The following is a 17174-nucleotide window of genomic DNA, read 5'->3' on the forward strand; positions in this document are numbered from 1 at the left end:
TCACATACAGTACTTGAACAGCCATGCCATGTCAGCTAAAGATAATAGGATTGGCTGTTGTCTGGTTAGAATAGAACAATGCATATGTTGAGTTTTTCTTGCTATTCTTTGCTTTTGACCCTTCAAGAACACGAGGACGAAAACAGTGTAGGTAGTGAAGTCACAGCCAATAGCCCTGCAACACACACTACTCCCTTCCACTGTAGTTTCTTTCTCCCTCATTATCTCCTCTGATCTGCTTGGAACCTACGAAGTATCAGGTTTTGCAGGGAGTGTCAGGGTTCAGAGGGAGCAGACACAAAACACAGTGGAAATGAGTGCAGAAGGTTACGGGACTTTTGACAGCCACTGTACACTGGCATCTGTGGGCGGTGTGATGTATGATTCATCTACCTCATCTGCACGGCCACACTTTCCCTTCCCGTCTTCTATTGCCATGCCGTCGCCCTGCCCTTCCGCCCTCCTCGTCCTGCCCCCGCGCCCTCCCCGTCCCACCTTTCCCTTTCACAGTGAGATTCTCAATACACTGAAGCTATTTACTGGTTATCTCTGTCTGTACTACTTGTGTTAGCGAAGCAGAGTCTACCCTGAATGTCATGGTAACGTACACATGGTGTTTCATAGTTGGGTTATAGCAGCAGTAAACAGTGGGTGAGTTAGGGGCAGGGTGGGGCACAGTGAGGGACAGCGGGGAGATACAACTGTACGCTTTTCAATGAATAACCCGAACTACTGCACGCGTATGGTCAAAATATGCAAGGCAGGGCAGACCAGACAGCAGACAGTGTATATAGCTGCGGTCCATGAACCCTGACCGTGCCACTAATCCTGCAATCACGCCTCTGATGCCTCTGTCTTGGCGAAGTGGCAACTCTGTCAGCCGCCTGTGTGGGCTGCGACTGCGGTGCCGGGGCAGGGAAGAGGCGCTGCCCAGAGCCCCAGACGAACCCAGCCACCCGCTGAGGCAGACCGTGAAGCATCCCATTCCCTTGCCAGACTTCAGAGGGACACAACACCTCCCCCAGTGAGTACACAAGCAACACTGAGGTAGATAAGTGTCTCTCTCTCCTCACAGGTAAACGCGTAGAAGTCTCACTGCCTCACATCATCTCATGCTGAAAGTTAAGGAGTCTTCCCGAGCTGTGAATACAAAGAAGTCTCCGTCACCTTTTGTGTTGGGATGACAGGACAGTCTGCGCACGGGTCAGGAGTAATGGCAGTGAGCGTGAGTGGCGAAAAACTGGTTAATTTGTCATGTAATTTCGCCTTGTGGTGTGTACGTGAGGTGCGGGCGGTGGCTCGTGAGAAGGAAAGGAGAGGAGGGCGGATGAATGTGTGGGCGTTGGTGGGCGGGGAAGGGAACGGCCGCGGCAGATGTTTTGTTCATATGTTAAGGATGAAGAGGGGATGTACAGCAGATCTCTTCATAATTGTACCATATGAGAAGTGTCTTAAAATCGTGACTGTGTGTGTGTGTGTGTGTGTGTGTGTGTTGGGTCAAAGAATACAGATCCGCATTAGTAATTTTAGAGCGTATTTGCACAGTGTCATGAGTCGGTTAAGTTATTTTCGCTAGTGCCTGTTTTAAGTTAAGAGGAAAACAAATAGTGGAGGAGCAGGACTGGCACTCTCTGGCACCCTAGTGTGACCTCGATGCCGAAGTGAGCGGCACTGACACCACTACAACACTGCCTTGTTCTCTCACCGCAGGATCATCGCCACTGCCACTACCACCACCACTACAACCACCACATCTACTTCTACTACTACTTCTACTACTACTCCTACTACTACTTCTACCGCCTTGTTCTCTCTCTCTCTCTCTCTCTCTCTCTCTCTCTCTCTCTCTCTCTCTCTCTCTCTCTCTCTCTCTCTCTCTCTCTCTCTCTCCATCACCACCACCATCACCGCCACCACAACTGCTACTACTACTACTACTACTACTACTACTACTACTACTACTACTACTACTACAACAACAACAACAACAACAACAACAACAACAACAACAACTACTACTACTACTACTACTACTACTACTACTACTATTACTACTACTACTACTATTTCTACTACTATTACTAATCTTGTTTTTTTCACCATCACTACCATTACAACCACTATTACGACCCTTAGCTACAACGCAATCACAACTACTTAACGACACTATATACGACAGCCACGTACTTTTAGCATTCTAGTATATCCATCTCAATTCAACACCGCCCGTGCCACTTTAACGAGAATAGTGTGTGCGTGTGTGTGTGTGTGTGTGTGTGTGTGTGTGTGTGTGTGTGTGTGTGTTTTCTTTCGTCTTTTTTTGATAAGCACACAAGGCTGCCTCGTTTTAGCCTCTTCTCCGCATCAGTCTCCCCGCCACGCTGCGTTGTAAACATTCCCGTCTTTCATTACCTGTATGGTACCTGTATATTTAAAGCCCAACCGTCAAGAGTCGTACATTTAGAAAATAGTTTTGCTTCCCCTTTCTTTCGATGCGTAGTGGCTTATGATCGAGAGGCAAGAAAATCATAAAAAAAAAAAAAAAACAAGAAAAAATCGCTTGTGTAAAAAAAAAAAAAAAAAAAAAAAAGTGAAAAAAATCTAGCGTCTATTATTGGCAAACACGAGTATGTAATTTTTATTGTATTCCCAGTGAAGTGAGCGTCCATTCTTCTCGCTCGAAATTTAAAACTCATGCTCTTTTACGCGGCTCAGTAACATGATGTCATTTGCTGTGTATACATGTCCGTGATTCAACTGTGCAATTCCAGTGTATTTATAACATACCACAATATTTCCCTATATCCATGTACGACTTTTTAGACAATTATGCGTTCCAGTCACCTAAGTAGTTATATGGCCTAGAAAAAAGACAAAATAAGCTCTTTAGTGTCTTTTATCTTTGTGTATCCATTGAAATATATTTTACAGTGCTCTCAGTGGTAACAAAGGAAGGCCATGGCAGTGAAAGGGTTAAGGAAAGCGGAAAGAAGCCAACAGGAGGGTAACACATGATCAGTCTTTGAGTAATATATACGTTCATATCTATACGCACCTGTTATTCTTATTCATACTGTTGTTCAATGTTTTCTTAAATACAAATTCATATTTTCATTATTTATATATATCATCATTATCGTTTTTATTATTTCTATTATACATTTGTTTTATTTTTTTATTACCTTTTTTTTTACGCTACAATTAGTACTGGGCCTAATGTTATCAATGTTTTTCCTGGAAGTTAAGAATTGCTAAGGACCGCACAAATAAGGTGATAATTGGGTGTATTCCAGCCATCTATCGTATTTCTTCATATCCCTCTTTTTGAAATACATCTTTTATCAAACTTGAATGTATTTTTTGAGTTAGCAATTTAGCACAATGGACTCAAAATAACAATTTTTCATTATGATGATAACAAAACAGACAATTATTCTTATTCAAAATAATAATGATAAGAACAAGAAGAAGAACAACAATAATAACAAGGAGACGAAGACAAAGAACAAGAAGAATAAGAACAAGAAAACAAAAAATCTAGAACTAGAACAAGAACAAGAAAACAATGATAATAATAATAATAAAAACAGTTGCGGGTGTAGCAAGGAGGCTGTGAGGATAATGAAAGCTGAAGAGGGAGGGAAGGAGGAGGAGAAGAGGGAGCACTTGAGTCACTAAATGGCAGTGGAAGCTAAAAAGAAAGTGTTGGGAGAGGGAGGGAGGGAGGGAGGGGGCGGGGAGCGATCTGAGGGAGGCGTGGCAGGAAGGAGATAGAGAAATGTAAACTGAGAGAGAGAGAGAGAGAGAGAGAGAGAGAGAGAGAGAGAGAGAGACCCACACAATCTCTCTCTCTCTCTCTCTCTCTCTCTCTCTCTCTCTTAAAAAAACATGATAATGATGGGAAAATGACTAAAGAGAACATACACACACACACACTCTCTCTCTCTCTCTCTCTCTCTCTCTCTCTCTCTCTCTCTCTCTCTCTCTCTCTCTCTCTCTCTCTCTCTCTCTCTCTCTCTCTCTCTCTCTCTCTGAATGTGTGTGTGTGTGTGTTCTAAGCAAGGAAAAAACCCGTGACAGCAAGGGGCGGTCAGAGGTCAGTACACTAGGCGCCCTTGTTCTGGGAAGGAGTGTGGCAGGGTGGCAGAGCGGCGCTTTCTCGATCTCTCAGCCTCCTTCCCTCTTGCGGTGGGTTTGTTTTCATTTCAATCCTACGTGGCAACAGCGCGTCCGTTCATCTGCGCAGAATTTTTTGAACTCTACGCGTTAACTGTTCATTATTCGCCTGTATATGTGTGTGTGTGTGTGTGTGTGTGTGTGTGTGTGTGTGTGTTCTTCCTCTTCCTCTTCTTTCTTCTTCATCTTCTCCCTCTTCTTCTCCGTGTTATCTCTGTTTCTCTTCATCCAGTCTTTGTTTCATGATTTTTATTCTTTTTCTTTCTCTTTCTATCTTATTTTTGTTTCTCTTCTTTGTCTTTGTTTTATTACATTTTTTTTTCAATTTTACGTGTTAGTTATTCGCTATTCGCCTTTGTCTTTATTATTTTTTTCTTTCGACTTTTATTTGTTGCTCTCTTTCTATTTATTTGTTCCTCTCTTTCTATTTCTGTTTTGTTTTTATTTCTCTTTCAGTCTGTTTCATTGTATTCATTCTTTTATTTCTTGTTCGTGTTTCCTCTCTCTCTCTCTCTCTCTCTCTCTCTCTCTCTCTCTCTCTCTCTCTCTCCGTTCATTCACTCCTGGTCTTGGTCTTGGTCTGGGAAGATGAGATGTTATGATTATCGTACGCGGTCAGTGAATGTTTCCGGTATTGGGAATTCTCGTACTTTGATCCAGTAATTGTAAATATATCCTCCTTTACTTATTCATTTATTTTTTATTTTTTTATTTTCTCTTCTTGTTTCATATTTCATTCCTTTTCCTTAAAATATAGTTTTTTTTTAATTTACATTTTTTTTATTTTATCATTCTGCGCTCTCTCTCTCTCTCTCTCTCTCTCTCTCTCTCTCTCTCTCTCTCTCTCTCTCTCTCTCTCTCTCTCTCTCTCTCTCTCTCATGATGATGATGATGATGATGATAAGATAATGCTTCCTCTCTCTCTCTCTCTCTCTCTCTCTCTCTCTCTCTCTCTCTCTCTCTCTCTCTCTCTCTCTCTCTCTCTCTCTTGGCTGACACATTCATACACCTCATCAGAACCAATAACAAGGCTAGGAAGGATTGTGGCTACCTCTAACTGAGTCACGAGCCTTGCATGTGTTTTCTCTCCTTCATCTCACGGACCTTGGCGCGACACAGGCATCAGAAGCATCAGCAGTGTTTTTTGAGACGTGACCTCGCTCATCTCAGCCTCATCATTGCCTTGTGTGCGTGTATGTGTGTGTGTGTGTGTTGATGTGTTTCCTGTTGATGGCTGGCTGGTTTGCTGGCCGGGGGAGGTGTAAAATGCTGTTCCGTGGCTTAAGTTTCATTTTTTTTTTTTTTTTGTTCTTGGTTCGTCTGTTCGTCCTTCTTGCTCAGATGGTAAGGTTAGCGTATGGTGGCGTCGTCATAGCTGGCAGGTTTTGGTTTGGGTTGGTTTGTTTGTGTGTGTGTGTGTGTGTGTTTGTGTATGTGTGTGTGTGTGTGTGTGTGTGTTTGTATGGATGTGTGGGTCGATGAGTGGGTGGGTGCTCTCTCTCTCTCTCTCTCTCTCTCTCTCTCTCTCTCTCTCTCTCTCTCTCTCTCTCTCATGCGTGGAAGTTTACAAGATGGCAGCTGGAATGTCACGCAAGAACAACAGAACATTCAGCATTGACATAACTTCTATAAATTACTCTGACTTGCAACTTTCCTCCCTCTCGCTGCATTCTTCTCCTTAACGAAAAATAGATAAATAAATAATAAAAAGCACAAAATTAAAGCGCTATTCATCCCTTGTAGATTTGTGTACGTGTGTATATATCTCGTATTTATATTTCGTTTTGTTTTTATCTCCACTGAGTTATGGCGCTGTTCAGGAGGTCAGGAGGGTGAAGATAAAGTTTTGGGGATAAGTTTAGCGTATTACATCAAGGACCTGTGCCATCTAGCAGTCTTCTGAGTTTACGAAAGGAATGTCTGTTTATGCCTCGTCTCTCTCTCTCTCTCTCTCTCTCTCTCTCTCTCTCTCTCTCTCTCTCTCTCTCTCTCTCTCTCTCTCTCTCTCTCTCTCTCTCTTTCTTTTTTCTTTTTCTTCTTTTCTTGTTCTTGTTCTTGTTGTTCTTGTTTTTGTGGTTGTTCTTGATCTTGTGGTTGATCTCGTTCTTGTTCGTCTTTTTTGTTTTTCTTCTTCTTCTTCTTCTTCTTCTTCTTCTTCTTCTTCTTCTTCTTCTTCTTCTTCTTCTTCTTCTTCCTCTTCTTCTTCATTTGTTTGTATTGTAATTTTAAGAGCAACTAATCACGTGATCAAATTTAAATGTATGTTGTGTATGTGTGTGTGTGTGTGTGTGTGTGTGTGTGTGTGTGTGTGTGTGTTCGTGAGAGTGCCACGTGGCATATCCTAGACTCCCACACCAGTCTCAGTGCCACTCCCAGACCCACGCATGGATGACGAGGAGGAGGAGGAGGAGGAGAAGGAGGAGGCGCCCACTCGTATTTCAAGGCTCGTGGTGTTGCCGTGTGGAGAATTATATTAAACTGACATGTAAATAAAATTGTTAGCTTTCTTAAATTTTACAGTTTTTTTTTTATTTTGTTTATTCATTTACATATTTGTTTATTATTATCATTATTATTGTTATGATTATCAAGTACTTGCTTCCTCTTCCTGTTCCTACTTTTATTATTATTATTATTATTACTATTATTTTGCTGGGTTACTTCCTCCTCTGCTTGCTTCTTGTTCTTGTTCTTGTTCTTCCTGTTTTGCTCTTTTTTCTTTTCTTTTTTTTGTTCTCTTTTTTTTTCTTTTTAGTCTAGTTCTTCTTGTTTTTGTTCTTTATCATCACTATAACATTATCATTATCTTCTTTATCTTCTTCATCATCATCATTATCTTTTTTTTCTTCTTCTTCTTCTTCTTTGCCTCATTCTTTTCCTCCTCCTCCTCCTTCTTTTCCTCCTCCTCCTCCTCCTCCTCCTCCTCCTCCTCCTCCTCCTCCTCTTCTTCCTTTCTCCTTCTTCTTCATCCTGTTTTCTTATTTTCTTGTTTTCTTGTTTTCTTTTGCTTCTTCTTCTTCTTCTTCTTCTTCTTCTTCTTCTTCTTCTTCTTCTTCTTCATCTTGTTTTCTTTTTGTTCTTTCATTCACCGTTGCTCTTTGCGTTACAGAGATGAGGCTCCTGTGGGTGTTGCTGGTGGCGGTGCTGGTGGTGGGGGCGTCAGCCAACGTTACAAAGGTACTGAGGCAGAAGTGCTGTTGTATTAGTGCTTAATCTCCTTCCCCACACATCCTACCCCGCTTCTCTTAACAGCTGGATAAATGTGCAGGAATTACTCAGAAACTCTCCGCTCTCTCACCACGACTGTTTTCAAAGGCCACAGAGATGATTGGCCCGGTTCTCAAGAGTGTTTCTCCTGTTAATAATGTAGGAATATTGTTAATCTGTCACTAGAACCATAAAAAAAAGTGTAATTTCAAGTAGAGTCTTTTTAATGTAGTGAAGATGCGGCGCGGAAATGTTTCAAGATGTGACCCTTAGTTGGGTTTTCACGCTTTTTTTTTTCTTTTTTTTCTACTCATACTGAAGAGTCATTGTTATATTGCCACTAGAAACATGAGAACACTTTCTGGAAATCCCCAGTAGCTTTAACTGAACTCTGGAACCTGTTAAAGTGTGTGTGTGTGTGTGTGTGTGTGTGTGTGTGTGTGTGTGTGTGTTATAACATTACAAAGTCAGGATGGTTGGCGAGTTTTCCTTCTGCAGATATCATTATGCTCCTCGTGAAACACACACACACACACACACACACACACACAAATTTTTCCTCATTGTAACCATGTGTGTGTGTGTGTGTGTGTGTGTGTGTGTGAGTGAGTGTGAGTATGTGGGTGAGTGTTTATTTTATTTGTCACCTTCCAGAAGACCCACAAGAAGGCCACCACGGCAGAGGAGAAGAAGCACTTCGAGGAAATTGAAAAGAAGCTGGAGAATTTGAAGGAGCTGGAAGAAGAGGTAAAAAAATAAATAAAATAAATAAATAAATAAATAATAAATAGATAAAATAAATAAAATAAAACAAATAAATAATAAAGTAATTGAAAGGTAACACAGAAACATAAAGTATTATCGATAATATTATCATGAAATACAATAAACTAAACAATAATATAACTGGTAATAAAAAGAGTAACCCTTATAAAATTACACTGTTCTCTCAGCATTACTCTTAAGCTGCATAATTCTTGACAAAATCTTATAATTCCATTCCCTTTATAAAAATACTTGAAATAAACCACATTTTCTTTGACCGCAGCTTGAGAGAGAACTGGAGGTTGTGGAGGAAGAGGAGGAGGAGGAGGAGGCAGAGGAGGAGGAGGAGGAGGCGGTGACGCAGGACCAAGAAGAGGAGGTGACGGAGGAGCAAGAGGAGGAAGTGACGGAGGATCAAGAGGAGGAGGAGCAGGAGGAGCAAGAGACGGAGGAAATGTCTGAGGAATACCAGCCTCAAGAAAATCCTGGAGGTAAAGTATTTTTTTCTTATTCTTTGGTAGTAGTAGTAGTAGTAGGTTGTAGCAGTAGTAGTAGTAGTAGTAGTAGTAGCAGTAGCAGTAGTAGTAGTAGTAATTCAACCTCGTATAGTAACATTAATTTATCAGTTCAAGAATGGTGTGCAATCTTCCCCATGTAAATATGAACGTGTGTACAGTGATTCCCGTACAGAGCCTTGCCTTCTTTCTGGGTCAGACGGGTGCCTGGGCGTGTACTGCGGCGCCGGCAGGATGTGCGTGGTCAATGACAACGGAGACGGGGAGTGTGCGTGCATCAATGCCTGCGACATGGAGGATGACGCGCGACGCAGGGTGAGTCTGCCCTCCTTGTGTGCCTTGTGACTGACTTCCATGGTGTTTCTTTAAGTCAGATTCACTACTCGTCTTCCCCATACTCATCAGTAACTTTGAACCCTTTCGCTGCTAGACAAATTTTCTCCTTTAAAATTCTATCACTTTTCAGACACTATTTTTCTGCTAGGCTCTCGTAAATATTTCTACCGTGTAAGAAGGTAAAAGTAATCTTCTGTTTTCCCTCTTCCCTCTCCTGCGTCTCATTGCAAACAGTTTTTTTTTTTTTTACAGTGCTAGGAAGGATAAGGAAGAACTATCATAGCAACAACTGGGTTAAAATACAGACTGGTCTCTTAAAAACATACTCCTGTAATTTAGGAAAGATTAAATTAACTTCTCTTTTTCTTTTTCTGTACGTCCATCCAAACATTTCAGTACAGTGATCTTAATGTTGAGCTGTGAAAGGGTTAATGCTATAGTCTGACGCAGGTGTAGAGTGTGGATGTGAAAGGTGCCACTGCTAGCAAAATGAGTGGTCAAGCAGTAGTTGTGGTGCCTCTTGCTTCATTTTGGCTTTGTAAAAATATTGTGTTAGGTTGCTCATGTGAAGGAACAAGTGTCATACAGTCATTAGGAATTACTGATATGTTGTTGCTGCTACTACTACTACTACTACTACTACTACTACTACTACTACTACTACTACTACTACTACTACTCTCTCTCTCTCTCTCTCTCTCTCTCTCTCTCTCTCTCTCTCTCTCTCTCTCTCTCTCTCTCTCTCTGTGTTTTCTTTGTTTTCATCTTTGCTTCCTTGTTAGTTAGTTAATTATTTAGTTAGTTTGTTTATTTATTTATTTATTCGTACGTATTTATTTATTAGTTCTGGATTACTTAGCTTGCATCATACAACAGCCAATCTGCAGGTGGTCCATGAAAATTTTCATGGACTGACTTTGCACCGCCAAGGACTGCAATTGATAGAGTGTAGTCAGCAAGAACCGGGTCTTCCAGTTCTATGGTTGGTCAGTAGTTTACAAGGCCTGCAAGTCGCTCATAATCAGGGGAGGGGGATAGAAACTACCTGCACTAAATTTGCTTGTCTCAGCTCTGCTCCTGCTGCTGACGATGGCAATAGTGCATAGACAGAGACCAACTTGTCCTGTTGCGAAAAAAAAAAAAAAAAAGTGGCGGCGTAGCTGTGTTAGTGGTGCCAAGGAGTGTTGCGGCGGCACCACCACCCTTGTCCTTGATCTTCTTGATGGCTTTTGGCGGCATGGCGTGTTATCTGTGTAGCGACACTCTTGAACTCCAAATGCGAGCGAGTTTTAACTGGTTGTGGGGCAGTTGGGTCAAGCCAGAACCAGTTAGTTGAGCCACACACCTATCACGAGCTGCTCCTTGAGTATGCACTGTACATGGGCCCAAGGAAGACGCACAGTTTGAGCCTGTCACGGATAGTTCATGGGCGCACTCTTACGTGGCTGGGTCCGCAGTTGGCTTTGAGGAACGACTGCAGACTTCACTGATAGACTGCGGGCCGCCTCTGGAGTGATGGGGCTTTGGTTACGTATCTGTTTGCCCTCGGTCCGTCTTCTTGACATTAGAGAGAAAAATAATAATAATTTCAGGTGTGCAGTAACTACAACGAGACGTGGATGTCTGACTGCGAACTGTACAGGCAGCGGTGTCTGTGTGAGGAGGAGGACCCGAGCTGCCTCGACCCAGAGAACAGACACGTCCACATTGAGTACTACGGGGAGTGTCAGCAGATGCCGGTAAGTAAGGCAGCTGACTGTAAACACTTGAATGGATGCTCGTGACTGGCTAAATGTATGACTGTTCTGCTGAATGATGTACCTGTTTGAGAATATGTGAGTGTACCTATACAGAATGTTATAGGGGGTGTTAAGCGATGCTGCATTAAGTGGGTGAAGGGAATTGAATGAATATAGAAGTGGATGAGTGCGTGATTGTTAGGCCTCAAGTGAAGTGTTTTTAGAGTTTATGAATGTTGATATCGATACTGAATGTTGAAGCAAGAGTTAAAGGGTGCTATAGTATGTGAATGAAAGGAATTGAGTGTATGTAAGAAGGCAAGAAGTTCGTGATTGGTTTGGTAAGCGAAGTGTTTGTTTGCGGGTACCTTCGTGAATGTTTTTATCTACTCTGAATGCTAAAGGGAGTGTTAGCTGACGTTAGTGAATGGATGAAGGGAATGTTTGCTTGAATTACATGTATAATTTAAGAACAAAGGAAGGAAAACTGCAAGAAGCGAGTGGCCTGCGTCTAATGAAGAATGGGCTGAAATATTCGAAAGTTTATAAGGAACACTAGACTGTGAGATCGTAATTTCATGTATGCGTGTAGGAAAAGATGTGTAAGTGAAGTCATGACACATATAAACCTGAATTGTGTATGAGCAGCAGTTCAATATAAGTACTTCACCTACATAGCTACTTTTCCTGATTAGTAGCTGCGTTGACATTTATCTCAGGTGCACTCATTACATTAACAGGAGTGCGTTGATGAGGAACTGGAGGATTTCCCGAGGCGTATGAGTGAGTGGCTGTTCCACATCATGAGGGACATGGCGGAGAGACACACCCTCAGCGAGCACTACGTCAGGCTGGAGAGGGAGGCAGAGGAGGACCCCAAGAAGCAATGGTCCTATGCCGTTGTGTGGAAGTGGTGTGAACTTGACTCCCACCCCAAGGACAAGTAAGTGTGCTGAAGAATTGCAAGGGAAATGTTGGAGCCTTATTCTCGGGTGTTTTGATGTTTTGTTTATTTATCTATCTATATATTCATTTATTTATCTGTGTTTATTTTATTTATTTTTTATCTCTGCTACTTCTTAACAGGCTCTAGTAAATGTTACTTAGGTTTTCAAGGGAGTTTTCATGATTGTAGTGTGGTGAGAAATTGACTAGTTATATCTGGCTTTTATAAATGGGTCTAAGAAGAGAGAGAGAGACAGAGAGAGAGAGAGAGAGAGAGAGAGAGAGAGAGAGAGAGAGAGAGAGAGAGAGAGAGAGAGAGAGAGACTACCAGATATGGCTAGGAAGCTCTGTGCCAGTTTAATCATATGATGCAGGAGCACACTCACCTCCCCCTCTCCCCCTGCCAGGACTGTGTCGCGGCACGAGCTGTTCCCCATCAGGGCTCCTCTCTACACCCTGGAGAACTGCGTGGCCACCTTCCTGGACTCCTGCGACACCAATGATGACCACGCCATCACCCTGAGGGAGTGGGCCACGTGCACCAAGCTATCTGAGGTGAGTCAGCCGCACAACACTTCTTGATCTTGTTCTCTTTTGGAACGTCAAAGAAACACTGACAAACTTATCTGAAGGCAGGATAAAATCTTAGCCATGAGATGCCCCCTTGCCCGGGGACTGAACCCCTGACAAATGAACATCATGTCTTTTTTTTTTTTTTTTATGCGGGCTGTTAACCTACGTGACAGAATCAACAAATGGTATTCAGATCATTCTGGCTCATACATGTGTGTAATGTACCTTGCTTACATCTTTTCATCTCAAAGAAAGAAGCAGCACCTCAGAGGCCTCACATTTTTCGTCTCCTCAAAGAAATAAGGAAAGAAAAGCAGAGAAAAGGGACATTTCGCAGCAAAACATTTAGATATCTTTATTTTCATTCCCAAAACCTGTTACATAGATTTGTTTATCCTCCATGAATCAAGTGTATTAATGAGTCCAGCAGTGTAATCGCTGCTGTAATGGTCACAGGTGAAGTACGTTACCATTTGTTTACTCCACAGGATGACCTGGAGAAGTTCGAGAACTTCTGCGAGGGCATGCGTGAGGAGTAAGGCCGGTGCTGACATCTACTGAGTGAGTGGAAAGGTTGCCGGTCCAGCTAAACATCAATCATATTCCCAGAGAGAAAGTTAGAGGAGTAAGAACTGTATGTAGTCAATGAGAATCTCCCACGGATGAATGTATAATTTTGAGGCAATACATATTTGTGCAAAATATTTTATATATATTTAGTATATGATTTTTTTGTCTACGAATATGAACTCCGGAATATTTACATTTGAAAATTGACATCTTTTTATGGTTATTTTTGATGATTCATAAGACGCCTCCAGAGTATGTGGTATCAGCATTATGTCACGGCATTACACCATGGCCTGCAGGACACCGCGTGCTCGTCCTGCAGTACTGGGAGGCTTTCAGCAGTGCAGTGCCATCGTAAAGGAGTCACACTTGAGCTTGTACCTTAACTTCCTAGTCTAATCACCATGTGTCAGATACAATGACAAGAAGAGTATTTAAGGAGATATTATCTTTTAAACCTTTAGGTGTACGTTGCTTCCTGGCTGTACAGTTGTCACGCTGCCCGGCGGTCCTGGGTGAGGGCTTGATGTGTTGTCCGCTCCAGCACTCAGTACTTGTCACTACTTACGTAGTTACTTAACTTACACTGCCAGTTGTGAACTTAAGTCAGTCCTAATGGTGCTAAATTTAATGCAAGTAAGTTTTTATTCATCTTCCTATACATCTTTATCACCTGCATGAAGCTCATTCTTTGCTGACTAGTAGACTGTATTAAGTGACTTTTGTGACCTCTCTGTCTCTATTATGTAATGATTGAAATAAACTGCTTTTCCTATATCTTGTCAAAATGTACCCTATACCAGCGACAGACTGGTAGGTCCAGTCTTCCTAACATCACCTGGCAGCACAACAGTAGACACACGTTGAGTAAGTAACCCGCACTCTCTTCCAAGTACACTCGCGGTCATAAATTGTGTCCTGCTTCGTCGCCATGATGAATCGTAACCACCTCAGGTCCCTCCCACCCTCGCCGGCGCCTCGCAGTCCTCACCTCACGACGCACCGGTGTTCAAACCTTCGAACCTGAGCTGGTTACGATTCATCACGGCGATGAAGGAGGACACAACTTATGACAGCGACTACAACATGTTTTCCCTCGCTCTCAAGTCCCCCGAACTGCTGTCAGTGTAACAAAACAATTAATATTATCAAAGGATCACTTGACATTGACAGTAAATGCTAAACACAATGGTAGTGAGTGTGGCGTGTTACTCTACTGTTGCCTGTGACTTTACAGCGTGTGGTGCGGGCCAGAGCGGCACGGTAAGATGGCTTCGGGTTGCGTCAGCCGATCCTCCGTGCGAGCTCCATATTTACCTATGGCGTGTGGTGACGAGTCTGAAATCGGCGCGTGGGTGACTTCCACAGGTGTTTACGTTAAGATTTTCTGGATTTTGTACCATATTTCTTCTTCCTGGAGTGTGCGGTCAGTACATGTAATACTTTAAGGTTCTGTGGTGCTGTGTGGTGATTCTGGTGCGGTGGGGGGGGATGACTGGAGAAATGAGGGAAGACGGGATAGTATTTCTGATAAATTTATAATTTTCACCAGACTACATTTATCTGGTAGATTCTGATGTGCTTTGAATGAATCTAGTAACCGTTTCCGTCACAAATCAATTTTTTCTTATAACCCCCCACACACACCTAAACTAGCAGAAATTCATCAAAAAACATTAACTAACCTAACCTAACCTAATCAAACTAAACCTAACCTAACCTACCTTAACGGTAAATTCGATAGAAAATTAATATCTCAGGAACGAACAATTTACGACGTCAAAGATACACACCACTGTGTTATATGTGGCCCAAGTACTTCACTGAGAACAATGTTTTTTTTTTTTGTTTTTTTTTTCCTGTGAGAAGCGCGAATATGTATAAAATACCGTATTTGAGCCTCTGTCCAGCGATGCCACTGTCATTTTGTTTTAAAGGATGGTTTAGCTATTACTGGTGACTGTTTACGATGTTTTGGTGACGAGGTGTGACTGTGATGCATGGGAGACCGTGGCTTGGCATGGCAGTGTACAGTGTGACGAGGGTTCGCATTCTTAAAAGCTTTGGGTTTTCACAGTGACTGTTTTCAAACGTGACTCAGATAATTATTCGTGTTCTCTTGAAGTTTTCCCTCATTACTGATGCAGAATCCTTGTTAAACCATCACTAGAATCACGTGAACTGTGCGAGAGTGATCCGTCCCCCGGTAAAATGTTCAGGTTGATTCATCCCCCCCAAGGAGATTCGTCTCCCTGGGGTGATTCATCACCGTTGGCTTTTCCTTTATTTTTTGTCGCGTTAATTACGAAGCTCCATTACTACCATGGAGGTAATATCTGACCATTAGTGGACGTGTGTGTGTGTGTGTGTGTGTGTGTGTGTGTGTGTGTGTGTCTCGCGCTAAATTTCAGCCTCAGCTATTTTCGTGAACACTGAGTCGCGTCATCGTAAATGTGGTTCAGTCTGATGTTGAGCAAATCTTGAGCAAGAAGCGTGATTTATCAAAATGTCTGGAAACAAACAAAGTTATCTCTTGAGTTGTGTGGCTCGCGCCGCCACGCTGCAGGACGCTCCATCTCGCCTGCGGCTCAGCGTGCGGGAGCCACGCCGAGGCTGCTTACCTTGGTTCCCTAAAAAGCACACGGTGGCCACCCTCTCCTTCAAGGAGGCTCACTGGCAACAGGGAGCCTCTGGCGAGTACGAGCAGACAGCCCAGTGTGAGACTGAGAACCTGGCGAAGCTGAGGCACCTGGCGGCAGATCTGCCCGTCAAGGTGAAGTACTGGACCAAGGGGCGGCCCAGCAAGGTGCTCCTGCAGGCCTCACTGGGCGCCCTACTGGACCAGCTGGAGGGCAGCCCCGCCTCCGAGGCCTGGCTGGCATTCACTTCCACAGGCCAGGAGCTGCGGGTGTGCTTGCACCCAGCGGAGCACCAGGACGGTATTGGTGCCGACCACCCCCTGAGTCACGATGGCTTGGGGCACTTTTCCGACCTGCCCCTGGAGTACGACGACCTGTGGGACTCGGGCGGAGAAGAGATTCCCGTAGAGGAGGACCTTGCCCCCGAGACTCCCGCCCCTTGCGTCACGAAGGACGGCGAGGATGCTGACGGGGAGTGGGTGACCTTCTTCAACCCCTCCACCGGCAAGACGCTGCGGCTTCCTCGACACACCAAGAAGGAGGCCGCGGAGAGGCGGTGGACCCCTTGGACATGGACCGAAGAGGACCCTGAGGCGAGGCGGCGAGGCCCCGGGGCGTGGACCAGCGAGGACGACCTTCTCAGTCTCCGCGCTCTGCGCATCGTGGAGCACATCCAGCCTGTGGTGAAGAGAGTGCGGCTTCCCGAGGGTCCTCAGTGGTGGGAGCAGGCCACCGATGGAAATACTTCTGCTGCTGCTGTGACCCACCCTGCCGAGCGGGGCGCCGGCCAGATTCCTCCAGGCTGGAACCTGCCTGTCTTCCCAGGATGCAGTGATGCGCCCCGCCGCCGTGGTGAGACAGAAGCGGGGCTGCCCGACGTGACCCTGTCTGCCCCCTGCCGCCGTGGTGAGGCAGACACGGGGCTGCCCGAGGTGCCCCTGTCTGCCCCCCGGCGGCGTGGTGAGGCAGCGAGGGGCAGCACGGGGCGGCGACGCCCCTTCCTCACTGTCGTGGCGGCCCTGGCCTACATGATCTTCGTCCCGTGGCTCGTCACCCAGGGCGACCACATCCTCTATGCCATCTGTGAACGTGTGGATGGTTGGGTGCGGATATGGTTGAGTGGATGAATGAATGCGGTTGGATGGTTGAGTGGTTGAGTGGATGAATGAATGTGGTTGAGTGGGTAGGTGGTTGAGTGGGAGGGTGGGTGGATGAACTTTAAGTGTGATTAGATTTTCGTTCTTCATTCACTAAACCTGTAGTCAAGACGTCTAAGTCTAGAGACATTTTGGGGACCGAGTGGTTTGGGTACCAAGTGACCTGTGGCCCAGACATCTTGAGGCCTCTGTGGTCTGAGGCCTATCTAGCCCGACGATCAGTCTGAGTATCTTTAGCCTCACCTTTGGTTCAGAGAGAGGTCGTGGTCAGAACCGCAAGTGAACGGTCCCCAGCTTCAAAACTACTGATTGGAATGTGCGTGACAGAGCCTTTAAGATAAACCTCGCACTAGCAACAACTTTGAGGGCTTCCGCAATACTCCTCAGAGTTCTGTAAGGCAAACCCTCCCTTATTGAAGAACTGGAAAAAGGAAGTTTTTGTATATAGAAAAATTATTAAATTTGAACAGTGTGTCTCGATATGTAACCTAACTCATTGAAAACATGAAACGAATGAAAAGATACGCTTCCTTCGCCTTGCGGCTCATGATC

At 44.1% G+C, this 17174-nt stretch overlaps 1 protein-coding gene across 2 annotated transcripts; it reads left to right on the forward strand.

Annotated features, from left to right (window-relative positions):
* The first annotated feature begins 883 nt into the window (after positions 1-883).
* Positions 884-13601, forward strand: LOC135113732 (SPARC-like). 2 transcript variants are annotated; one of them, XM_064029273.1, is made up of 9 exons: positions 884-1024; positions 7286-7353; positions 8038-8130; positions 8432-8639; positions 8863-8978; positions 10592-10738; positions 11479-11681; positions 12091-12238; positions 12745-13601. In XM_064029273.1, exons 2-9 carry the CDS (start codon positions 7288-7290, stop codon positions 12793-12795), a joined length of 1032 nt encoding a protein of 343 aa, XP_063885343.1. In that variant the 5' UTR covers positions 884-1024; positions 7286-7287; the 3' UTR covers positions 12796-13601. The 2 variants fall into 2 exon arrangements, with proteins under 2 accessions (XP_063885343.1, XP_063885345.1); XM_064029275.1 differs by lacking the exon at positions 884-1024 and adding an exon at positions 4130-4188.
* Positions 13602-17174: the final 3573 nt, after the last annotated feature.

Source organism: Scylla paramamosain, chromosome 26 (genome assembly GCF_035594125.1).
Source record: "Scylla paramamosain isolate STU-SP2022 chromosome 26, ASM3559412v1, whole genome shotgun sequence".
NCBI classification, from domain to species: Eukaryota; Metazoa; Arthropoda; class Malacostraca; order Decapoda; family Portunidae; genus Scylla; species Scylla paramamosain.

Bases quoted from the DNA above. Each gene is read 5' to 3' on its own strand.
- LOC135113732 (XM_064029273.1), top strand. From the start codon at position 7,288: ATGAGGCTCCTGTGGGTGTTGCTGGTGGCGGTGCTGGTGGTGGGGGCG. The intron at 8,979-10,591 runs GTGAGTCTGCCC...TAATAATTTCAG, and splicing joins AGGATGACGCGCGACGCAGG to GTGTGCAGTAACTACAACGA. The intron at 10,739-11,478 runs GTAAGTAAGGCA...TTACATTAACAG, and splicing joins GGGAGTGTCAGCAGATGCCG to GAGTGCGTTGATGAGGAACT.